This window comes from Falco punctatus (genome assembly GCF_963210335.1).
Source record: "Falco punctatus genome assembly, chromosome: 7".
NCBI classification, from domain to species: Eukaryota; Metazoa; Chordata; class Aves; order Falconiformes; family Falconidae; genus Falco; species Falco punctatus.
Window position 1 is genome coordinate 41,805,521 of NC_137587.1, and position 21,907 is coordinate 41,827,427.

Consider the following 21,907-nt stretch of genomic DNA (forward strand, 5'->3'; position numbering starts at 1 on the left):
TTGCTCACCTCCCCTCAAAAAAAAAAAAAAAAAAAAGACAAAAAAGGTTTGAATGAAAAATGAACCACCAGCTATAGCTGGACATGTTTTTGCAACAGTCACATTTAATGTTGCAGGACAGATCCTTATGTCCCTATTTCAGACAGGAAAATTCCCCAGCAATGTCAGTGGGATTTCAGTAATTTCTGCAGTAAGGACAGATATAAGTACTTGCATACAGGTTTTCCTGGCTCTCAAATCAAGTGCAGTAATGCTGAGCTCATAAAAATCCCTTCTGTCCAACTTGCTCTTTAGATATCAGGGACAGTTTCATGCATGTAAGTTAGATGCTAAGTAATTAGTATAGGGAAGCAAATAATTTTTCAGCCCTCTGAAGAAAACTTTTTTCTGCTATTAACTCAGGGTTTTATCCTTTTCTCCTTTTACTACAAAAATAAATATTGTGTGAGTGTGAGAGCTGGTACCAAAATAGCAAACAGACCTGTGGTTAAGGCAATCCCTAGAGACGCTGAAGACCCAAGTTTAAGTCCTTTTGCAAACCTAGGATTTACACCTTGGTGTGCCACATCCCACGAGAGTGCCTTGTCTGCTGATACATCACTAACACTGACCAAAATCCTGTCCTGGGCTGAGCCAGCTTTCCCTCTGGGAGCTGGGTGGAAACCAGCACCTTTCCCATCAGAGGGCTTTGTTTCAGCTGCCATTTTTGTAGGTTTGAGGCTGTTGAAAGATCCCAGTTTAGTAGAAAGTCAAACCAGGTCTTGCACCAATATGGAGCAAAATGGAGACAGGGAGTTTGCTCGCTGTAGCCAAGCATTGTCACTTCCACAGAAGTGAGATGGAGTTGCATGAATTCCGGGATGATATCCCTAATCTGGATTAAAAATTGACCATTAGCATAGGCAGTTATGTGAGCCAAACTGCTCACTAAGTCCTTCTAAGCTTCCCTTAGAATATGGCAGGTGCAGACGCAGCCACCAATCTCCAGGTGTTGGAACAGGCAGAGCTTGATGTGCCGGGTGTATTCCTACCAATGTGAAAATAGGTGGCATTTCCAAATATTTGGTTCTTTTGGCCAGGTCATGGTTTAGGCTAATGTTTACTCATGCTAGGTTTTCCTGGTGACCTGCTTTATTTTAGCTGAAACTGGACTGCAGGGAACCTGGCTTTCAGAAGAGCTGTGCATCCATGTTTGTAACCTAGCCGGAATTAAAAAACCCCAACACAGCGAAACAAGGGCACGCTGTGAACACAGAGCATTTGAGATAGTGTAAGCCAAGGAGGAGGACCCTGATAGGGGAATTCGGGGGTGACCTAGGTCGTACTCCTGGCTCTGCCCCATCTGCAGGGTGGTCTGAGGCCATCACTTTTTCCTTCTTGGGTCTGTTTTCCTTCTTTCCTTATGCCTTGTCTGTTTTGATTGCAAGTTATGTGGGACAAGCTGTGTGCTTCTTACTAAGTGCTAGTCCAGTTCCAGCACAGGGCGGTCCTATGCTTATGTGACTCCCCTCAGGCACTGCTATAATGCAAACACTATTAGAGATCTGAATATTTTTGCTCTTATCCCTTTAATAAGGTGAAATATGTATTTTAAATGTGAACTTCTGCCAGCCTCCTGTTTTGTGGTTTTTGTTTCCCCCCCCCCCCCATTCATTTACTCCCCAGAGTCATTTTCAGCTTTGATTGCACAGGAGGCTTTAACATTTACCTCCTTGGAAGAGGCTGGAGCTGTTAGTTGAAAGCACAGCCGTACGCTGCACGGTGCAGTCCCAGCCTGCCCAGGGGGCTGCCCTAACTAAACAAGAATCAAATTAAAATGCATCATAAAATTACAGCATGCTTTTCTGTAAAGTTTGATTTTTACTTCCCTGGGCCTGGCCTTCAGGTTTCATTAGGAGCAGCGCTCGGCAGAGCTCCCTGCGTGGCACGGGTACCCTCTAGCGGAACCAACACTTGGTGGCCGCGAAACACTGTGGCTGCTGACAGAGGCCAGGGGTGTCCTGCCTTCCCAGGGGCTTTTTTAGGGCTGGTGAGAAATCAGGGGAAATGAAATGCTAAGTCTGGACCCTGACAGGGTGCAGGTGGGTTTAGGGGTCATGTTTAAAGGGAGATGTGTGTTGCCTTAATCCTTCCAAAATTCTGGGCTTTCCAGTTCTCAACCCTGGTGGGAATAGTGCAGTGCAAAGAGGGACACACATTGTTAGTATTTCCCTCTGTGTGTAGTGTTGGCATGGTGGTACCCTCAGGGCTTGTTCTTCAGCCTTACAGGATCACGAAGGCTGAGCGTGACACTCGCACAGTCAGTTCTCTTCAGGCTGGCTGGCCCTGCTGGGGAAATCACTACTGCTGCCTGTGGAAGGAGTGGGCCTTCCAGAGATGAAGCCCCTCATCACGGGAGGCAAAGGAGTTCTTTGGTGTCCCAGTTTTTGCAGTCTTTCCCTTTTCACAGGGACTTCACCCAGCACTGAGCTCAGCTCCCAGGCTTCTGTCTAACAGTGCCACACCACTGAGATAAATTAAGTCTGGCTGATCTGGGGATCAGCTGGGGATCTGGCATGTTGTTTACATTCAGATCTCAGCAGTCTGCAGTCCAGTTTGACTCTTTTAATTCCCAAACATTACTCTTCTGGAAAGGGCAACTTTTTAAAGCATTACAAAGGCATTGGCAACACAGCTGGTTTCTCAGAGGTTTATGAAAAAGCTTAGAGTATCTAACAACAGCACATCATACATGCAAAATGATCCTCCTATGTACATGGTTGCAAATGCCTAAGCTTCTTTCCCTTACACAGCGTTGTATTTTTCTTGCCAGCCTCACTAGCTGCTGCTTGGTTCGAAAGCAAAAGAGGTGGCACCATCTAGAGGTCTTCGGTAAGAGAAGAAAACCTGCTTTTCCTAGCTCTGCCCTTACACTTCTGACTGATGCAGCATGGTGGATATGGGGGTGCCTTCCCTCGTGCAGTGTAGTTCTGCCTTCTGGTTTCTAAATGTTTTGTAAGTTCTAAGATTTTGGAGCAGGGCCTTGAAGTTTTAGAGCAATCCTGAGATATTCCTTTTTCCCCTGCTTGTTATTCAGAGTGAGTTGCAGCTCAGCAAGAGCATCCATACATGTACAGTTTGCTGTCTGTGTGCAGAGTTTCGGGCAGAAATGGAGTGGATGGGGAGGTCCTGACCATTGTTTCTTTACAGACATCTTGGAATTTCTCAGTGTGATACGTAAGAGAGGAGTGTACTTGGGTCTGCGCTGGTATTTAGTGGCTCAGCCTACACTGATTCAAAAGAAGGGGAGAGTATCACTGTGGTAACCACCATGGAGTGGGGATGGGGACATGCAGGTAACTTCTACTTGTAGGTGTGCACTAAGAGAAGTGTCATTTTAACTAATTAGGAATCTAACAGTTTGTCTCAATGAGTACTTGGGACGGCATCTTGGTATCACAGAGTTCTTATGATTTACTGAGATTTTAAAGCTTTCAATAAAAGTGCATACACAGCATGTCTTCTTCCCATCAGTAACGATTAAAGCAGAAACATAGAGATGCATCTGATGCACAGCATATCCCAGAGTGCAGCCTGCCGCAGCACTGTGATCGTGTGCTGGAGGATGTTTCAGGCTTTGGTTCTGAACCAAGATGAGTGTTGTTTGAAATCAGCTGAAGAATAAAAATCAATAATCCTTATGTAGAATTTAAAGATTAGTAATGCCTGATATCTACTATGTGCTTCTTTTTCTTCTAGTCACCTAGTCCAGGTAATTGTTCCCTTCTCCCTTTGAGCATTCTTTGTCATCATTATATTCTCTATCGTATACTCACCACAGCATACTTTTAACTCCATTCATTCTAACCCTTCCCTGCTGGCTTTTCAACTTCCATTTGCTCTATAGGTATTAAAGATGATAGCTCTTCCGGTTACTAGAAAATGTACAGATAAATAGAGATTATTGGTGAACTCCTGCATTTCAGTGGAATAGAGTTCAGCACTTGTGATGAAGAAGAGAATGTGCAGTTCTCAGCAGATGGGACTATATTTTTAAATGAGAAAAAGGAATTTAATGGAAGACGTGGCAGGAAACTGAAAGATCAGGCTAAGTCTTGACCGAAGAAAGAACTTTGAGGGATTGCTGATCCTTTGCCAGTCAACTCAGTTAGGTATTATTAGCTAATATAATGAGTCTGCAACATGTAGTCATAATAGTCCCGTAATGTTAATACATTTCTTTTTCTCTCCTCTTTAGTCTACTTACTGCTAAACAATATCTACTATTGTTTTAGCACAGGTCATAGTTCAGACTTTTGATGACATTAAAAAAATGCAAAGTTAAACTACTCAGGAAAAGAACAACATCCTACTTTTTAAGGAATAATATTCATACTGGATAAACATTTATGTGGAATATTTGGAGTGCTAGTTCTTAAACAGATCTCTGGCAACCACTGCAGTGGTTTTGTTTATCAAGCTCTCCATCATTTGCTGTTTCACCTATTTCAGTTTCAGGCTCTCCTGTGAAGACCAGGCAGGTGGGCATGGCTCATGCTGGTTTCTGATAGAGGCTGTTCCTCACTCAATGCAAGCAGACAGGGCTGGGTTTTTGTCTCCTCAGGACCACAGCATGGCAGCTCTTGGAGCTGCCTGCCAAACTTCTCTGAATCTCCTCAGCAATGCAGCTCCCAGCTCTACACAGCCAGCAGAGTTTGTCTCCCAGAGACATTGTATTGACACCTGCACAAGGTCTGGCTCAGCTGGGAGTCTGTCCTGTTGATCCAGAAGCATGCAAGCTTTATTTGGCTGTGGCAGGTACCTCTCTTCCAGAAACTCTCTTTCCTCCAGGTTATCTTGGCTTCTTTTCTTCACAGATGTGCATCTAGGCCAGATCAGGTATGTGCTGCAGAGACAAGGGGACCACAGGTTTGGAAGCTGAGTGCTCATCCTCACTAAAATCTTGCTTCTCTGATTGGGATCACTGGGGCTAAGTCCCTTGATCTGAAATAAAGCTACATACTGTTGCAGTGATGGACCCTGGCCTCACTCTCCCTTCTGGATCTTAACATAATTTTCTAATTCAGTTTCTTTTAAAATGAGATGAATGTGTAGCTCTTACCACATGCATCTAGGGCTTGTCAACTTGGCTTAGGCAGCAGCTCCTGACCAGAGTAGTATGGAGAGTATAAAAAAAGGTATCCCACAAATGGGGCGACCAGCCTGTCAGTGTGCTGTGGCTGGGTGCACTGGCAAATCATTGAATCACAGAATGGTTTGGGTTGGAAAGGACCTTTAAAGGTCATCTAGTCCAACCCCCCTGCCATGAGCAGGGACATCATCTACTAGATCAGGTTGCTCAGAGCCCTGTCCAACCTGACGTTGAACGTTTCCAGGGATGGGGCATCTACCATCCCTCCAGGCAACCTGCTCCAGTGTTTCACCACCCTCATTGTAAAAATATGTCTTTCTTATATCTAGTCTAAATCTACCCTCTTCTAGTTTAAAACCGTTACCCCTTGTCCTGTCACAACAGGCCCTGCTAAAAAGTCTGTCCCCATCTTATAAACCTCTTTTAAGTACTGAAAGGCTGCAATAAGGTCTCCCTGGACTCTCTCAGCCCGTCCTCATGCAGAGGTGTTCCAGCCCTCTGATCATTGTCACTGCCCTCTTCTGGACCCGCTCCAACAGCTCCGTGTCTTTCCTGTGCTGAGGACTCTGGAGCTGGATGCAGTATTCCAGCTGGGGTCTCATCAGCACAGAGTTGAGAAGGAGAATCATCTCCCTCTACCTGCTGGCCATGCTTCTTTTGATGCAGCCCAGGACACGGCTGGCTTTCTGGGCTGTGAGCGCACATTGCCAGCTCATGTCCACCTTTTCACCCACCAGCACCCCCAAGTACTTCCCCATAGGGCTGCTCTCAATCCCTTCACCCCCCCAGCCTGTATTGATAGCAGGGTTTGTCCCAACCCACGTGCAGAACCTTGCACTTGACCTTGTTGAACCTCATGAAATTCAGGTGGGCCCACTTCTTGAGCTTGTCCAGGTCCCGCTGGATGGCATCCTGTCCCTCAGGCATGTTAACTGCACCGTAATTATAATGTGCTTTTCAGTTGCTGTGGCAGGATCTCTTAGTTTGCTGAGCTGACACCCAGATCCTTGGTGAAAGAAAAATGATCTTGTGGGAGGAAAAAGAAGGAATAACATGCTGCACAAAGTGCACGGTGACTTTATTAGAAAGACCCATTTCTGCAAGAGGAGCTTGAGGGAGAGAAGAGGAAACAGGAGAGGGAGATTGGTACCATGGCACAGTATCCTGTGCAAGAGTGTGGAATGGGGTGCTCAGCCTTTTTGCAACGAGACTCTAGACCACAGCTCTGGCACCTACTTTCTGTATGTAAAGCAAAGACTAGGGGTGTCCTCCGTGTTTGAACAGTCCTGCTGTTCATGGAAAACCCTGGGATTTATTACATTCTGAGCTGTACCACGAGCTGAAAGAGGCAGAGATGTTCTTTTTATTTTACCCTGTTATGGTAAGGTAAGGAGAATGCATACATACCTGATGATCTGGGGGCATTCCTAGCAAGTCTCTGCTTAATGGCATAATGTGCACGTCCTTGGGCTCCTTGAATACTTATAATTTCTTGTCCAGCTGGTTTTGTTGCACAATATGTTAGCACGTGCTAGCTTGGGAAAGAGGGCAGGAAGGAAGTTGTTATCAGAAGCTGACAGGAGGGATGTCGTATCAGTACTGCCTTGTTTATAGGCAGGAGCAGATAAGCTGACTCGTATCTTTGAGTCCCCAGCACCACAACACTACACATCCCCAGGCACATACCACGTGAGACACAGGCATGGGAATACAGAGACTTTAACCTCTGCCCCAGGGATAATAAAAGCACTTTCTAATCACCTGTGCGGGCTGTACAAACTAGCAGCCTGTTCTTAACAACATCTCTTACCCTTTTCCTCTTGATGCTGAGTTGGATCCACTGGCTGCCATTGCATCTGAATGGATTTGCAGATCGCACTGGACCGATGTAATTTGGCCAAAATTACACTCTATGACCATCCTCTGACCACTTAGTGTGTAATCAAACCATGATAAGACCCTGTTTCACAAGCCAAATGAGAAGAGGATTAGTGGGGCATCTCCAGTGCGACACATTCAGATATGCATTGTGAATCACTTTATTTGGAGTGTGGTCTTTCTTCTTCAGAGAGTTAAGCACCACGTGTGCCACCGATATGTTGTGCCAATGTGCTGGTTGTGGCTCTACCTTTCTGATTGACCCAAGCCTTTAGTGAACAGGTGGGAGCATTTATACCAGGTGTACCCTTGTGCCTTTGTAGGATGAGAGAAGAACTTATAAATACCATTAATAACTGCAGTGCACTAGAAAAAGACCAATAGCTCAGAAATGGAGTTATTTCAATCTCATTAAATATACCTGGCCCCACAGAGGGTGAACCACAGTCACTTCACATATCTCCACGTCTTAAGTACCGAGAGTTGTCTTGCAACACCAGTCAGGTCTAACACTGATTGGTGGGAGTCTGGAAGATCCTGTTTCCAAAGAGCACTAACAACGCATTTCTGAGTGTCTCCTCCCTCATTTGTGTATCCTGGCACTGCAGGTTGAAGAAAGCTGTTCAGTCTGCTTGATGAAAGCCACTTTCATGACAAGCCATTGCTGTTCCTTCACGTCATTTTGACACTGGTATTGTTTTTCTGTTGCTTTGAACTGAATCAGGGTGGAGAAAGCAGAGCAGGTAAGGTGTGCATCAGGGTCTTCGGCATTCAGAATGTGGAAGGTCTTTCACATCTTGACAATACTGAGTAATGTTCCTCACATACGAGCATTTGCAAGATTGTGGCTTTAAGCTGATTCGTAAACCACAGGGCCAGAACAGATGTGTACAATTATCTGGACTAAATGTTTGTGCAAGACAGAGAGTGATCATCCTTACTTGATACATCAGTCCCAGGGAAGAGGAAGTAAAAAATTTTTTTAACCTTGAATGTTGGATTTCAGTGAATTGGGAAGAGAGAACCATGAATGAAGCAGAAAATTTTATAGCCTTCTAGATGCACATTAATGTATCTTTTACCTAAATCCCATGGTGTGGGGGGAAGCTGCTGTCCAACGCAAAGATACAGAAAAATTAGAAAAGGAGAGGCCACTCCAGTGCCTCAGAGCTCTCTGGTTCAAAGGAGAGGTTTGCTGGGCTAGGTGGGGCTGGCAGGAGGGGCTGGCACGTAGACTAACTGTCTGCATGGATGGCTTCAACCCATTTCTGAGTGCGTCAGTCATGTTTGGGAATAAGTGAGGAGCTAAATTATAAATAATAGGGCAAAACTGCTGGGAAAGAAATAAACCCCAGTAAACCAAAACAATCGGTTTGTTCTCCAGTGTTTCCTGTACAAGTAATAAAATCTAATAACTGAGTTGCTGTTAACAGTTAATGACCGCTGCATTTGTTAATGGACCCAGACAAATGAGAGCAGTTTAATACAACAAACAGCCCATTAGTTGTATTAATGGTTGGCTTGTAGGAGTTAGTGCTCTTATAAACTATATTCTGCAGTTTATAATACCAGCACTTTATAAAATGACCTGGTGTTTTCCAAAAAATAAAAAATAATAAGGATCAGGTGAGCTTCAATTTAGTAGTGGAAAATAAGTATGCATGCTTATTTAACTAAGAAAAGCTGATATTAGGTTAAATCTCTTTTTCTCATTTGCACTGGAATAAATTGGGAGCAACAGCAGACATACAAACCAGGGCTGATTCTTGCATAGCTTAAATCAGTGGCAGCTTTGCTTTTGACTTCAGTGAGTTTTGGATTGATCCTGTAATTACTATCATTAGAGAGGAATTTGGTCTTTTTTCTTTTTTTTTTTTTTTTTCCCCCAGACCACAAATGATTCCACACATGGGAGATTCAGTTTTTAGCAGCTGTCATTATTTAGAGGTTTAACAAGCACTCTTATAGAAAGAACTATAAAAGGGAAGTTGTATAAATAGACTAAAATTAATAGAGGAACCAAATAGAGTTAGTTCCTGCTTCACTAGCCTCTACAGCTCTGTTAATTTTTGTATTTTTAAAGTGTATTTAACTGCAGTTCCATTTACAAGAAATGTCAGTAGCATTTTTGCAATGGTAGTTGTGAAAGCCAAAGTTTTTCCATCACTTTACAGACTCAGTTCTGAATGTAACCAGTGTTTGGTAGAAATTTAAAGTGGAGCAGTTTAAGCATTTGCCCTTAACTTGCCAAATGGGGACGATACTAAATTATTACAGAATTATAGGTTACTGGTGAAAGGAATAATGCACACTTTGGTAGGAAAAAAGAAGTGGAGGTTTCTACATGGTGTGTGAATGGGCTCTAATTTGTGTATAGCTGTAGTGTGAGATGAGGCCAGGCTTAAATCATAAACTTACAACAGGGCTTAGCCAACCTTTTTGACTTCGTTTGTGGAGCTGAATTGCAAGTTTTCCAGATAGACTCCCCAAAACATAAGAGAACCTCCATAAACTTATTCTTTAAGGTTACTGTGATGTGAAGGAAGAATGCAAGAGTAGACTTGGAGAGTTGTTCCTGTCTTTGGCCATTCACCCACCTGCAGGGAATGGCACCTGAGCCAGTCTAAAGAGGTGTCACTCCTGAGTTTTCTTACTTAGATATGGAAATTAAAATCCAGAGGAACATAATAGATACACTGGGTCCCTCCTAGATTCATCATAGCTCAGCCATGCTGTTCCAATGGGTAGTAAATGAGGCTTCAGAGTAAGAAATAAGATGCTTAAGCAGAAAAGGATGAGAAATAAGAAACGCAGATTTGTCCTTCCTCTGTTGACTCCTCTCAGCTCGCAATTTGTGGTTTAGGAAGTTCCTGGGCCAGGGTTTACCTCATGGTCAGTAGCCACTAGTAAGTCTATCCTCCATAAATATCTAGCCCTTTATGAGGCTATTTGTATTCCTGACTTCCATTTTTGGCAATGAATTCTGTATTATAAACATGTGTTCTGTGAAAAGGTGTTTGTTTCTGTATATTTTAAACCTGCTACCTCAAAATTTCAGTGAGAGCCCATCAGGTCTTGTCTGGGAAAAAATGAAAAATCCTTTCACATTCATCCAGCTCATGGTTTATGATTGTACAGATCTCACTCACTTTTTCCTCTTCAGTCATTCTTTCCCAGACCCAGAAATCTTAAGCTAGGAAGTCTCTCTCCCTTGAAAACCACGTTTCATGCCTATGATCACCTTTGGCATCTTTTTCTGTGACTTTTCTAGTTTTACTCTGCATTTTTTTGAGATGGAGGAAGAAGCAGTCTTGCACACTGATATAAATGATATGGGTGTATCATTTATGCAGCGCCTGAGTGACAGTTTTGGCTGTGCTCTCAGTTCTGTTTCTAATAATTACTAATAGTCTATTTGTCTTTTTGATAGTCGGTGAGCACTAAGCTGTTTTTTCCAGGGGGTTCTCCACCACTATGCTAAAACCCTCTCCTAGAGTGGTAGGTTAGTAAGATTGCCTATTACCTGTTTGTTTGTCCTGTAATTTACCTATAATTCAGATTGTGGTTTTTTTATATTTGTTGCTGTTTGTTGCCACTGCATGCCATCCACCATGCTGCTGCTCAGGCATAACATCAGGAGATCTGTTCGTTCTTCTTGGTTTCTTGAACAGCTATGTGTCATTGGCCAACTGCTCGGGAAACCATGCAGCTTGGCAGGAAGCTCTAGGAAGAGCTCAGCCTCTCTGAACACTTGAGGGCACAAAATGAATCAACTTGCCATGTCTGGAGCCTGGTCTCCGAGCTCCTGCTGGGGCAGAGAAGACAAGCTAAGCTCCTGCAGACCTGCCTGGCACCCAGAGCTGTGCAAGGAGGTTCAGTGCAGCCATCACCAGATGGTGCTGCTGCATTCAGCCTTGCAAGGTCATTGTGTTCAGGGGTGTTTTGATTCTTGGAAGAAAATACTGAACTAGGGATGTTTTTCTGCTGCTTGGATGTCTGGACAGTAGGCAGGGTATGTTCTAACTTCGTGTCACTACTCAGTTCTCTTTGAGAACAGGACATTTGCGCTTTGGCTGAGAGTTTGGAATAGGGGTGTGTTCAGATGCTGCCTGAGATGATCTGTTCCAGACTGGTTCAAGTGGATAAAAAAAATTAATTAGATACACATCATAGGACTCCACAGAATTGATTTTTTCCTCCAGTGGAAAAGTAGCTAGCAATGAGTACTGCGGCTTATCAGAAATATTTAATAAATATAGCACACCTGGTTTTTTTGTAAACTTTACAATACTTTCTGGTTTTTTTCAAAGGCCCAGGTACAGGAATCAAGTTATTACATGAGACTCCGATGAACCACTGCATAGAAAAAGTTCTTTAAGTCCACTTTCCTATTGCTATTACATGTTGAACTCCAGTGCAGCAAAGTACTTCACCTTGTGTGATTAAGCAGAGGAAAGGTGCCATCTGACCCTATAACTAGGAGATTTTGGTCTCTCCCTGTTTGTGCCAGTAAACATGTGAGTCAGTCATTTCTTCTAACAAGTTGCTTGGGAAGGTTTTCAACTCTGCTTCCTCAGAAAACTGAGGAAAAGGTAATGAGAAAAATTTTGACAGTACTATAGCAGTTTGCAACTGTAATTCATGTTTATCCATTAACTTTAGTCTCCAGCCTTCAAGAGCTCTTGTGAATCTAATTCGATGCTCAGACTTCTAAAAAGGGTTTATCTGTACTGCTGGGGGAGCCTACAGAGATTTTAATTTCCATAAGGCAAATAGATCCAGCACAAGAAACTTAAGAGGCAAGCCAGACATGCTGCACTAAGCCAAAATTTGTTCTATTAAAATCAACATTCTTCACTGCTATTGTGCTGAGCTCTTTGAAGACCTCTAAGCAAAGTAAAACTATGTTTGATCTGGGGCTTAGAGAGCGAGCGGTCCAGCTTTCTTAAGGCCTTCAGCCTCGTCCTACAGACATTCATTCTGGGTGCTTTGAAGTTCAGGCTGTCTTTAAGCCTTGTCTGCAGCCATTACAGAGAGTCCAGGTAAAGCCTCCTGAGAACTGTGGGTTGCCCACGATGGTCAGTATGGATTTTGTCCTGGCTTATATGGACTTCAAGCAGCAGCTCATGACTAGGAAGGACAGAGGTGATGAAAGTGCAAAATGACAAATAATGATGTGCCTGACAAGGTAAATGAGGGGCTTTTTTATTTTACGGTGTCATGAAAGAAGAACAGTGGTAAATCAAAAAATTGAAGTGATAGACATACAGCCGATAAAAAGAAGCATTTATTTCTGACAAGCTCACTGCTGTGGGATGGAGGAATTTGAGAAGGTGTGAAGATTAAAACCAGGATATATGTAGGGAAAAGATACTACCCAGAGTGATCATAGCTAATGCTATAAATGCATTTCAGAAGGAACATCAACCCAACAAAAAATTTCCAAAATCTTTAAGTCTTGTATGGGAACAGACTGCTCTGTGTTTGCTTGGCTGTGCCTTCTGTTAAAAGACCTGGAGCTGGTCAATCCTGGAGACAAGATCCCAGACCCTGTGGTGGCTGGATTTTGTGCAGTTTGGCAATTTCTAAGATGAAGCCTGCATTCCCCCCCCAGGATGAACTGTCCTAACCAAGCTCAAAAAAAATCTTGAACACTTACTTACTCTAGCTAATAGTGACATCCAAGGAACTTAAAAGCCTTGCAAGGAGACCTGTCAAAAGTCTGATTTAAGGGTCTATGAGTTTTTCTGGCAGAACTGTTGCTTCCATGTCAGGAATGATCACATTACTGAACCTGTTCCACCTGCTTTCGAGGACCTGCTCTGTCTGAGGCTGGAAGGAGCCTTGGCTTGATGCTCCTGCAAAATGTGGAGCATCTAGAAGGAGAAAAGGGTGTGGGGAGGAGAGCAAGGATGCAAGGGGGTGGGAAACCAGAGGCGGTCTGCTAGGGAATGGGTAAAACATGAAAGATGAAGCACTGAGGGGAGAGGAATAGTCTAGAAAAGTAAAAGAAAAGAAAAAAATGAAAGAAACGTGCAGAAAAAACAGGCTGCATGTTCTCAGCCAGCCTTGGTACCATGCAGCTGTGGTGGGGACGTGTGAGTGACCACGTATCTTCTTCCACTGAGGAGGCCGCAACCTAATTCAGACACCGTCGGCCGAACAGTGTCACCAGAAGAGCAGGATTTCATTGTTCCCCTACCCAGGCCACACCATTTTGCTGTCAACTTTGGAAAGTAATTAAAGGGATTTAAATTCTGACTTCATTAAGTGCAATGAGAAACCAAAAGAAATCCACCCGAAAACAAACCCTGCACGCCGAGTGCCAGGGACGTTAATCATACGCAATTAATCCCAAACGGCAGAGTTGTCGGAACAAACTTTTCAGTAGCAAAATCAACGTGTCTTTATATTCCCCGTACACGTCCTGCTGCAGAAAGCAAGGGACGGAGCGACCGGGGTGAGGCCGCGCCGTGCGGCCCCGCTGCCCGCGCCGTGGGTAGGGCCGGGGGCGGCCTCCGCCCTGCCCGGGGCCGTGCGGGGGCCCGGGGGCCGCCCAGGTGGAGCGGGGACGGGCCCGGCCGCGCCGCGCTGCCCGCGGGGAACGGCGGCCGGCGTGGGGCTCGGCAGCCTCTCGGCGCGGCTCCGGGCTGCTGCCGGCCGCACCTGTGCTAACGGCGGGGGGTGCCGCCCGCGCCGCCCCGCCCGCTCCTCACCCCGGGCCCGCCCTCGCGGCGCAGGTTCGCGGCTCCTCCCCGCCCGGCGCCGTCCTACGCCCCAGGTGTCTCCCGCCGTGCCGTGCCGAGCCGAGCCGAGCCGTGCCGCCCGCTCCCCCTCGGCAGGAGAGGCCCAGGCCGGACGCTGCGGCGGCGCGGGGTGGGCGGCGGAGCGGCTGCCCGCTGCCGCGGGAGGTGGGCGGTGCGCGGGGGGCGGCGGTTCCGGGGCCCCGGCATGGCCCGGGGGCGGGCGCGCCGCCGCCGTCCGGCCCCCTGAGGAGGCGCGGCGGGGCTGGCTGCCGGCCCGGCTCCGCGGGACAGGGGTCTGGCTCTCCTCCGGGCTCCCGGGCGCCCTGGGCGGGCCGCCATGTCCGGAGCCATGAAGTTCAACGGGTACCTGAAGGTGCGGATTGGGGAGGCGGTGGGCCTGCAGCCCACCCGCTGGTCCCTCCGGCACTCGCTCTTCCGCAAGGGCTACCAGCTCCTGGACCCCTATGTTACCGTCAGCGTGGACCAGGTGCGCGTGGGGCAAACCAGCATCAAGCAGAAGACCAACAAACCCACCTACAACGAGGAGTTCTCCGCCACGGTTACCGACGGCCATCAGATCGAGCTCTCCGTCTTCCACGACACCCCTATCGGCTACGATGACTTTGTGGCCAACTGCATCTTGCACTTCCAGGACCTCTTGCGCTCTGCTGGCCCCAGCGACACCTTCGAAGGCTGGGTGAGTAGGAGAAGCTGGAGCCGCGCTCCTCTGAATGAATGAAGGCGCTCTAAGGGTGCTGGCAGCGCTGGGGCTTGTCCTTGCATGCCTGTGCTGCAGATACACGCACCCAGCATGTGTGGCTGCGTTTACACAGGTGTGTGCCTTCATGCATCAGGTTGTGGCCCCCTGCTTTAGATTTGCTTAGACTGCTATTCTAGCTGATGCGTTTTGGGACCCTAAGGACAAAAAGTCTCAGCTGTTGTAGCTTGAGAGGCAAGACCTTGTAGCTGAGGGCTGTGAAGTCTCTCTGTAGACTAGCAGAGGTACGGCTTGTAATACATAACTGGCAAAGTACACCTGCAGACTCACATGGTCATGTACGTTCCTTCTTTTGCTTAACCCACGGAGACATACTTAGAAACTTGGATAGCTGGGGTTGGATGTGTTTCTGCTCAGATCTACACATGCCTGCACAATTGTTTGATGTGAGCATGTGAATTTCTTTGATTTCTTGACAGAACAGCAGGACTAGTCTTGTGTCTATTATGTGCTGCGCTGCACTGCTTGAACACAGTTTAACTTACAGCTAATTCTAGGTTATTGCCAAGTAGATGTCACTTGCATCCAGCCCAGAGAACCACATCTGTCTTAGTCCTAATGGTAAATGAAAGGAATAGTACAGGCTCTGAAGTTGTGCCTTTGCTTCCAGCAGTGTAAAGGAGGAGGAAGTAATTGAATTGATCCAGACAGCAGTTTGCCGCTAAGTGTTAGGTTAAAAAAGAAAAAGGAAGAAAAAAAAAAAAAAGGGGAAAGAAAAGAAGGGCATTTATTCTGGGTAGAGAAGGTGGTGCAGAAGAGCTGAGAATTTCCGAGGTTAAGATAGGTATTAACTTTTTGAGGCCAGGAAGTTCAGCACGTGTGTTCAGGTAACCACCACAATAAAATCAGACGTGGAGGAAAGAGAGCTGACACTGTAGAGAAGAGATAGGCATCTCGATCATATCGCTGGGGAGAGTGCCAGTGCTCTCTGTTCTCAGCCGGTGTCTGTGACTGAGGTGAGGTGCTACACCTCTGGAGTGATTACAGGGAAATACCAGTAGCGGGATTGATAAATAGGTGTATATTGGTAGTATTTCTTTTTTTCTTATGGTGTACGTGGGTACCTTATGGATAGGCTTGAGGTTCATGTGCTAAAGTTGGTGTCTCTCAGTCACTGGTGTGATTTTGTGTTGAGTAGGGGGATCCAAACTAGCCTCAGATGAATAGCTCAGGTATTGCTCCTGACACCCCAGCCAGAACAGAGTTCGCCAGGGTTTGCTCATATGGGTGCATACCCAGCTTCCCAGGCTAGTTGTGCCACTGGAGAGAAACTTCTCCTGGGACTTGTGCTAAAACAGTTTTAAATACAGAACGGACCCCTGTGGGCCAGGGCAAAGGCATGGGCTCAGGATACAGAGCTGTGGTTTTGAGGGTTTTCTTCATGTTTGAATTTGCTGGTGGTGGTCCCTCTTTGCTGTTGAGAGAAGTCCCTGTCCTCTCGGGAGTCTGGAGTCCTGGTTGCAATGCGTCCATCTGGCTACACGTGGGGTGGGACTTCTCTGTTGCAAAGGTGGTGGCCTTATTTACGTGACTAAAATATCTACAGTAATATAGCCTTCGGTGTGAATGCATGCATATCCAGGGCCTACTGTTCATTTAATTTCATCCATCCTGCAGTGCTGATTTTTAGGACAGATTGCAGTCTGTGGCCTGAAATGCTTGTTTGGTCTTTGGTGAGGAGAAAGTTTCTTATCTCCGCTGGATAGGCACGTGTTTTATAAACTCTTGTACCTGTGAGTTGAGGGATGCAATGGGGTGGGAAATAGGTGAGTTTTTTAACTAGACTGATGTAAGAAGATGCTATATCTGGGCATGTAGACAGGGACCAAAAGCTGCTGCTCTCCTCTTCAGTTAATGTCTAAAAATTGCAAGTAGGGTGGATGTAGTGGGGAGTGAGCAAGCTTTCATCTGTTCCCTTTTTCCTCTCCCCTCCCTTTTGACTTGCTTCATTAGCATCTCACATAGCGTGCAGCCAGGATCACATGATGACAAGAAACAGCATCTTGCCCTGATAATGTAATATGTTTTGATAAATCCAGCAAGGTTGCCGCTGGGGTTTGCGTAATCAGAAAGATAGGAAATGCTGCTTTGTACTAACTCAAAGTCCATGAGCTGCTGGCACGATACATGACACCACAAGAGATCTGTAGATGAATTGCAATACCTCCACTCTGAAATCATTCGTACTGTCTTTTTTTCATCCCCAAAGCAGAAGCACATCAGGCAAGGAAGGAGTGAATGGGTTGAGGGAAAAAACGGCAAATCTTCAAAGCTTAGCCTGGCTTACACTTGGCTGTGCACCATTTTTCATTTTGATTTGAAATAGAATTTTTACGTTTGCTTTTCAGAGACAAGGACAACAATATATTGCTAAACTCCAAATGTTCCTTGGATTCGTAACAGCCAAACAGGGCAGGGCAGGTGGCTGCCTCTGCTCCCTGAGCTCTCTCCTCTGGAGAGCTGAGCTGCTGGGGATGACCTGGGACAGTCCCTCATCTCACTTGCTCCTCTGAAACTTTTGTCATGAGCTCTCAGGCTCATGCTGTTCTGTTTATAAATGTGGATTTTCTCCTGCTGAAAAAAAAAAAAAAGTGATTAGTTGCAACATTGGTCACCACCTTTTGTGAGAACTGTAGGAAATGTCAGCAAGAGGCAAGTAGGAGCAGCTGGTGTGTAAGCACTGGGGCTTCCCAGATGCCTTGCAGGTACATCACTGCAATTATGACCCCAAACACTTATGCAGATGAGTAAGTGTATGGACATGAACTGTCTCATCAGTAATGCTTGTACACCTGAGTCATTCAGCTGAGTACTGGGACAGAGTTCTCTGTTCACCATTTGCATTAAAATCCATGTTCCAGAGACTCTTCAAAACTGACTCTCTTTCTTCTAATGATTTTGATTGTTTTCTGAAGTCTTTCTTGTAAACACATTAGCATGATCTGGATATTTTTTAATTTGTGTATTAGTTGTTAAACACATTTGACTAATGTCACACAGATAAAATCTGTAAGAGCTTGTTAACTTCAAGATCGTTCTCTCTGTTTCCCATTTCTTATATTTGTCAAGTTGCAGCAGTTTTTATTAATATTGTCAATTAAATGCCATCTTGCCTTCAGCATGCTTTAATGTAGTTAAAACCATGAACGATTTCTCTGGTACCATGTTCTTTCTGGTAGGCATTTTCCTGTGTGGGTGTGAAATTGTGCAAACCTGAATAGCAGCATTTTACACAGATGTGTGTGACCCTGCCAGGTGCAATGCAGTAGAGAATTAAACTGGCTGCTATCTGAAAGCTGTTATGTTTTGATTTACATCAGGGTGGAAACTTGTCTTTTAAAATATTTAATTTTGCACTAGCATGTGCTAAGATCTTTTGACTTGGCATATGCATCTTTAAAAGGTAGTATCTCTTTAACTATCTGAGTGCAGTATTGGAAGCAGTCATATGTCAGTGAAACAACATAAATGATTTGGAATACTGAGTTGTAACTGAAAGGGGAGACGTTTACAATACATAGGATTATTCCTATGAGTTTTATGTAGCAGCTGAAGTAATTCTTAAGCCTGGGAAACACTGTTCACAGGTACTGAATTGCTTTGTTCATAGGGAATTACTTAATTACAGTTGTAAAGATAGTTAGTCCCTGGGTAGAGATGTCATAATTTCTAAGATTTAACAAGGAGTTAAAATTAAACCTTGATCTTGAAGTCGCAGATTATCAGAGTATACCAAAGGAAACTAGGTAACAGATGGACTATAAGATTAATGAGCCAATCGCAACTTCCTGATGAGTTTGTTACCATTTGCTTATATGTGCAGGAAGAGATTAAGTCAAATAATTCTCATGCATTCTTTACCTTGAGCTCCTTTGCCTGTATCCTTTCCTATGACTTTTTCTTTCTTAAGGCAAAAAGAATTGTGTTTTACCCATGTTTATATGCAATTGTATTTATTGAACATTAAGTTGACGCGTTAAAGGAGAATGCAACTTCTTCCCCAGAGCATCATTACCTTAGTAGAGAGCCAGGGTACTACAGGTCAAATATGATACAGTTGCTTCTTATTTTGACTCCCACTTCACTGCAGAGTGTGCTCCAGGTGGGCAAAACTCATTTCAGGAAGCCAGAAATACTTCATAGCTGTTGACAGAGGATTTTGTGACAGATATCTTGTGTCTGCATCAGCCTGTGCCTACCTGTAGTGGTGGACTGCAGCTTGCAGAGTGGGGGTAAATGGTCTTTCCTTCCATAGATCAGCAGCAGGCTGAGATAAAAAGCAGTAGGAATTTGTTTTCTGAGGAAATAGGAATATAATTTCTGTTTCCATGCATGTGATGACATTTACATAGTGCAGATCTCTGATCTGTGTGAAAGTCATGCTGCACAGTAATTGCAAACCCTGCTTGCATAAACTAAGTTCCTTTCCTATTTCTTCCTAGTTTTTTTCTAAACATTTTAAGATATTTCTGTAATTATTATTACTGATATGCAGTTATGTTGAATGGGACTAGTGGAGAGAAACTGCACAAGGTAAGATGGTTTTTGAGAGCCGCCAGAATTTTGTCTTCTGTTTCTTTGCTTTTAGCATACAGCTGTCCTTTGGCCCTACAACAAACCCTTCAAAAGGCCAGCAGAGTCCCATGCACCAAGGCTACCTCAGAGTGCCCTGCAGCCTAAACCAGGCTGTAATAAATAGATAAAGGAAAAATTCCTGCTATTTGTCAGGTGTTAAATAATCCCAGGGCATGTGATGCTAACAACAGTTTTACTGATCAAGGCAGCTGACAACGGCTGGAGCTGACTGTCAAAAAGAGCTGCACACCTACAGCCCTGTTACAGCATCAGAAGTTGAACTAGTTAGAAGTCCTGCTTCATGCTTGTCCATGAGCTCCTCCCCAATAAACACCTTTCTGGCAACTGTGAGCATCCTTAGAGAGAACACAGGCATTTTGCTTGAGCGTGTTAAGCTGGAAAGGTTTGGTCAAAGCATGAGAAGAGCCAGTTTCCAGTGATCAAAGGCACTGGGATGCCAGCTGGGGTCTGTGGGACTGGAGTTCATGCCCTGGCTTCGAACTGGGTACAGCAGGATCTGAATTTGGCTGTCCTTCGTGCAGCTGGATGCCTGGCCCTGCTGTGGTACCAGCTTTCTAGTGTGTTCCTTAGTCTATTTTTCCACAGCTATGTCTTGAGAACTATTACTTTGATGCTGTTGGAGTTGGGAAGGGCTCTGGGAACGCTTGAGGTGTGCTGGAGAGGAGCACGCTTTTCCACCCGGTGCAGTTTGGCTGGGATAGGCAGTGCAAGTATCACCACATTGCCTTCCCTGGCTGTAAGCAGCTGCCAAGCTGAAAGCTCAACGCACGCCCCACTGACGGGTACCCAGGCCGTCTGGCCCTGTGGCATGTAGCTTTCCCGGCAGAGGCCGGTCTGCTCCCTATACGTTTGGCTTGTCAGCGGGTGCTGCCTTTGCCTGCCAGCCCACGTGCCGGCACTTCGGCTCTCCAACTTGGTGGCAGCTCCCTGGTGTGGGGGTGGAGCAGGTGGCTGGGAGAGGCCTCAGCTCACATAATCACACAAGGTGTTCTGGAGTTGTTTGTTGAAGCCCTTGCTAACATGGTTGCTGGGGTGTGGGGTTGACTTTGATGCAAGGTTAGTTTGCTGCTGCTGCCTGTTGCACAGCTGGTGGTGTGGCTGCTGAATTACCCGCAAGCCCTGGTTAGAGGGAGAGCAGGCAGGCCAAGGGCTGATGCCCGTGTTTCCTTCAGCAGCGTTAGTCATGGCAGAAGAAGATCCTGAGGGTGTTTGCAGACCTGTGCCCACAGCCCTGGGGTTGCTCTTTTCAGAGAGGCTGTGCGGAGGAGGGGGGAGTAGGGACCAGCAGAGTGACCTTAGCACAAGTGAGCCCAGCACCCCAGGAAGCTCTGTCCCCAGCCCTGCTCTCTGCACCCCGCCTGCCTCGCCTTACTCTGTTCACCTTTTATATCTAGCTTTTACCACAAGTCTTTCTGTAAAAATGCATTTCATCTAGGCTGTCTGAGGCTTTCCGTTTGGAGTATTTTTGAGCAATGGTTTGGTTTCTGGCCATTTTGAGCTTACAGGCAATAAACCCTGCAGAAAAGATTGTCGGGGGGCCATTTAAGCTATTGAAATGCCATTAGAAAGTCTGTTGATTTACAGTGTAATTCAATATGAAAGCATATCCCTTACTGAGGTGAGTAAGATTCCCACCCTTTCTTTGCAAACTATTAAAACTCCTTGATGTTTTAGGCTCGATTGTAGCTATTGTGCTTTGCTAATATGATCAAGAAATTTGGGACCTTTTGTGTAACCATGGAGAAAAAGATGAGCAGAAGAGTTATCAAGTCAAATGAATTGCTGGCAGCTTTTGGAAAGGATTCTGGATAGGGCATCACGCCTTCTTGCCTCCCAAATCTCAGTCTATTTAGGCACACAGTTAATACATGGCAAACCACGCTGCAGACTTAATTTCTTCTGGAGTCAGCAATCTTTGTTCTGATTGCTTATTCCGCCCCTGCATTATTTGTGGGGCCATGCAGTGAGCCAGGCTGGAGTCCTGGATAACTAACCTGGTGTCGTGTCCTGGTGGAGGCAGTAGTTCTTCTCCGGAGCCATGCCCTTGTGCTGGTACAAGAAGCACTGGCTGGCTGTGAGGGAAAGGCTTGCTTAATAATTATATCAAAGATAGCAAATGTATGTCTAAAACAAAGTGTATCCTGAAGCATCCAATTAATGTTGCTAAGCCACTTAGGGCAAGCCAGACAAATGACTGAAATTTCTGTAATGGCAAAGACATTTTTTTCTATTCTTCAGTATCATGAGACGTTCTCATCGCTCGGGGAAGGCAATTGCTGAGGAAACCATCCTGCTTTATTTTGAAAGCCAGCACTACGAACAGATGTAAGAGCCTGGTTTTGTTGTGTTGTGTTAGCGTCATGCTGTGCAAGAGTAAGCGCTCCTCAGCAATTCTGGCACTACTAATATTCAGCACTAAAATCTCAGTGTCTGTGCTGGGCCCAAGGTAATTGGAAAAAATTGCTTTTTCACTGGCCCCTGCAAGGCTTTGTGTGCCCTTTGTGCCTGTTACGCCAGACCAGAGGCATCTAATTGATGACCAGATCTATCCCAGAGGCCTGCCAGAGTGGTTTTACTGGCTGACAGCCCGCTCCCTGCTTTACTCTTTCCTGGGGCTCTTCACATGTGGGGCAGGGAGCAAGTTGCAGGCAAAAGTGTTGTTCTGGTAGCCACCAGCTTGGTTTTGGCCACTGTCTGCCTTGTGAAACCTCCTGCATCTCCGAAAGCCTTGTCCTCCTCTAGCCCACCGGTGATCCGTGTCCTGATGGAGGGATGCAG

The 21,907-nt window shown here is 45.6% G+C and overlaps 1 protein-coding gene and 1 long non-coding RNA gene across 4 annotated transcripts in view; one reads left to right on the top strand and one right to left on the bottom strand.

The window, feature by feature from the left end:
• Window positions 1-1,626: 1,626 nt before the first annotated feature.
• LOC308066934 lies at window positions 1,627-14,424 on the bottom strand. 3 transcript variants are annotated; one of them, XR_013929371.1, is made up of 3 exons: window positions 14,290-14,424; window positions 6,942-7,091; window positions 1,627-6,666 (listed from the first exon to the last, which is right to left on the bottom strand). It is a non-coding gene; the product is annotated as an uncharacterized lncRNA (long non-coding RNA). The 3 variants fall into 3 exon arrangements; XR_013929372.1 differs by having other exon boundaries at window positions 1,627-6,137; window positions 6,539-7,091; XR_013929373.1 differs by having other exon boundaries at window positions 1,627-7,091.
• The window catches only part of PRKCH (protein kinase C eta), a 125,740-nt gene continuing 110,982 nt past the window's right edge, over window positions 7,150-21,907 (top strand). The window contains exon 1 of the mRNA XM_080394894.1: window positions 7,150-14,452. Coding sequence (XP_080251020.1) covers window positions 14,093-14,452 — 360 coding nt within the window. The 5' untranslated portion in view covers window positions 7,150-14,092. The remainder of the gene's footprint in view (window positions 14,453-21,907) is intronic.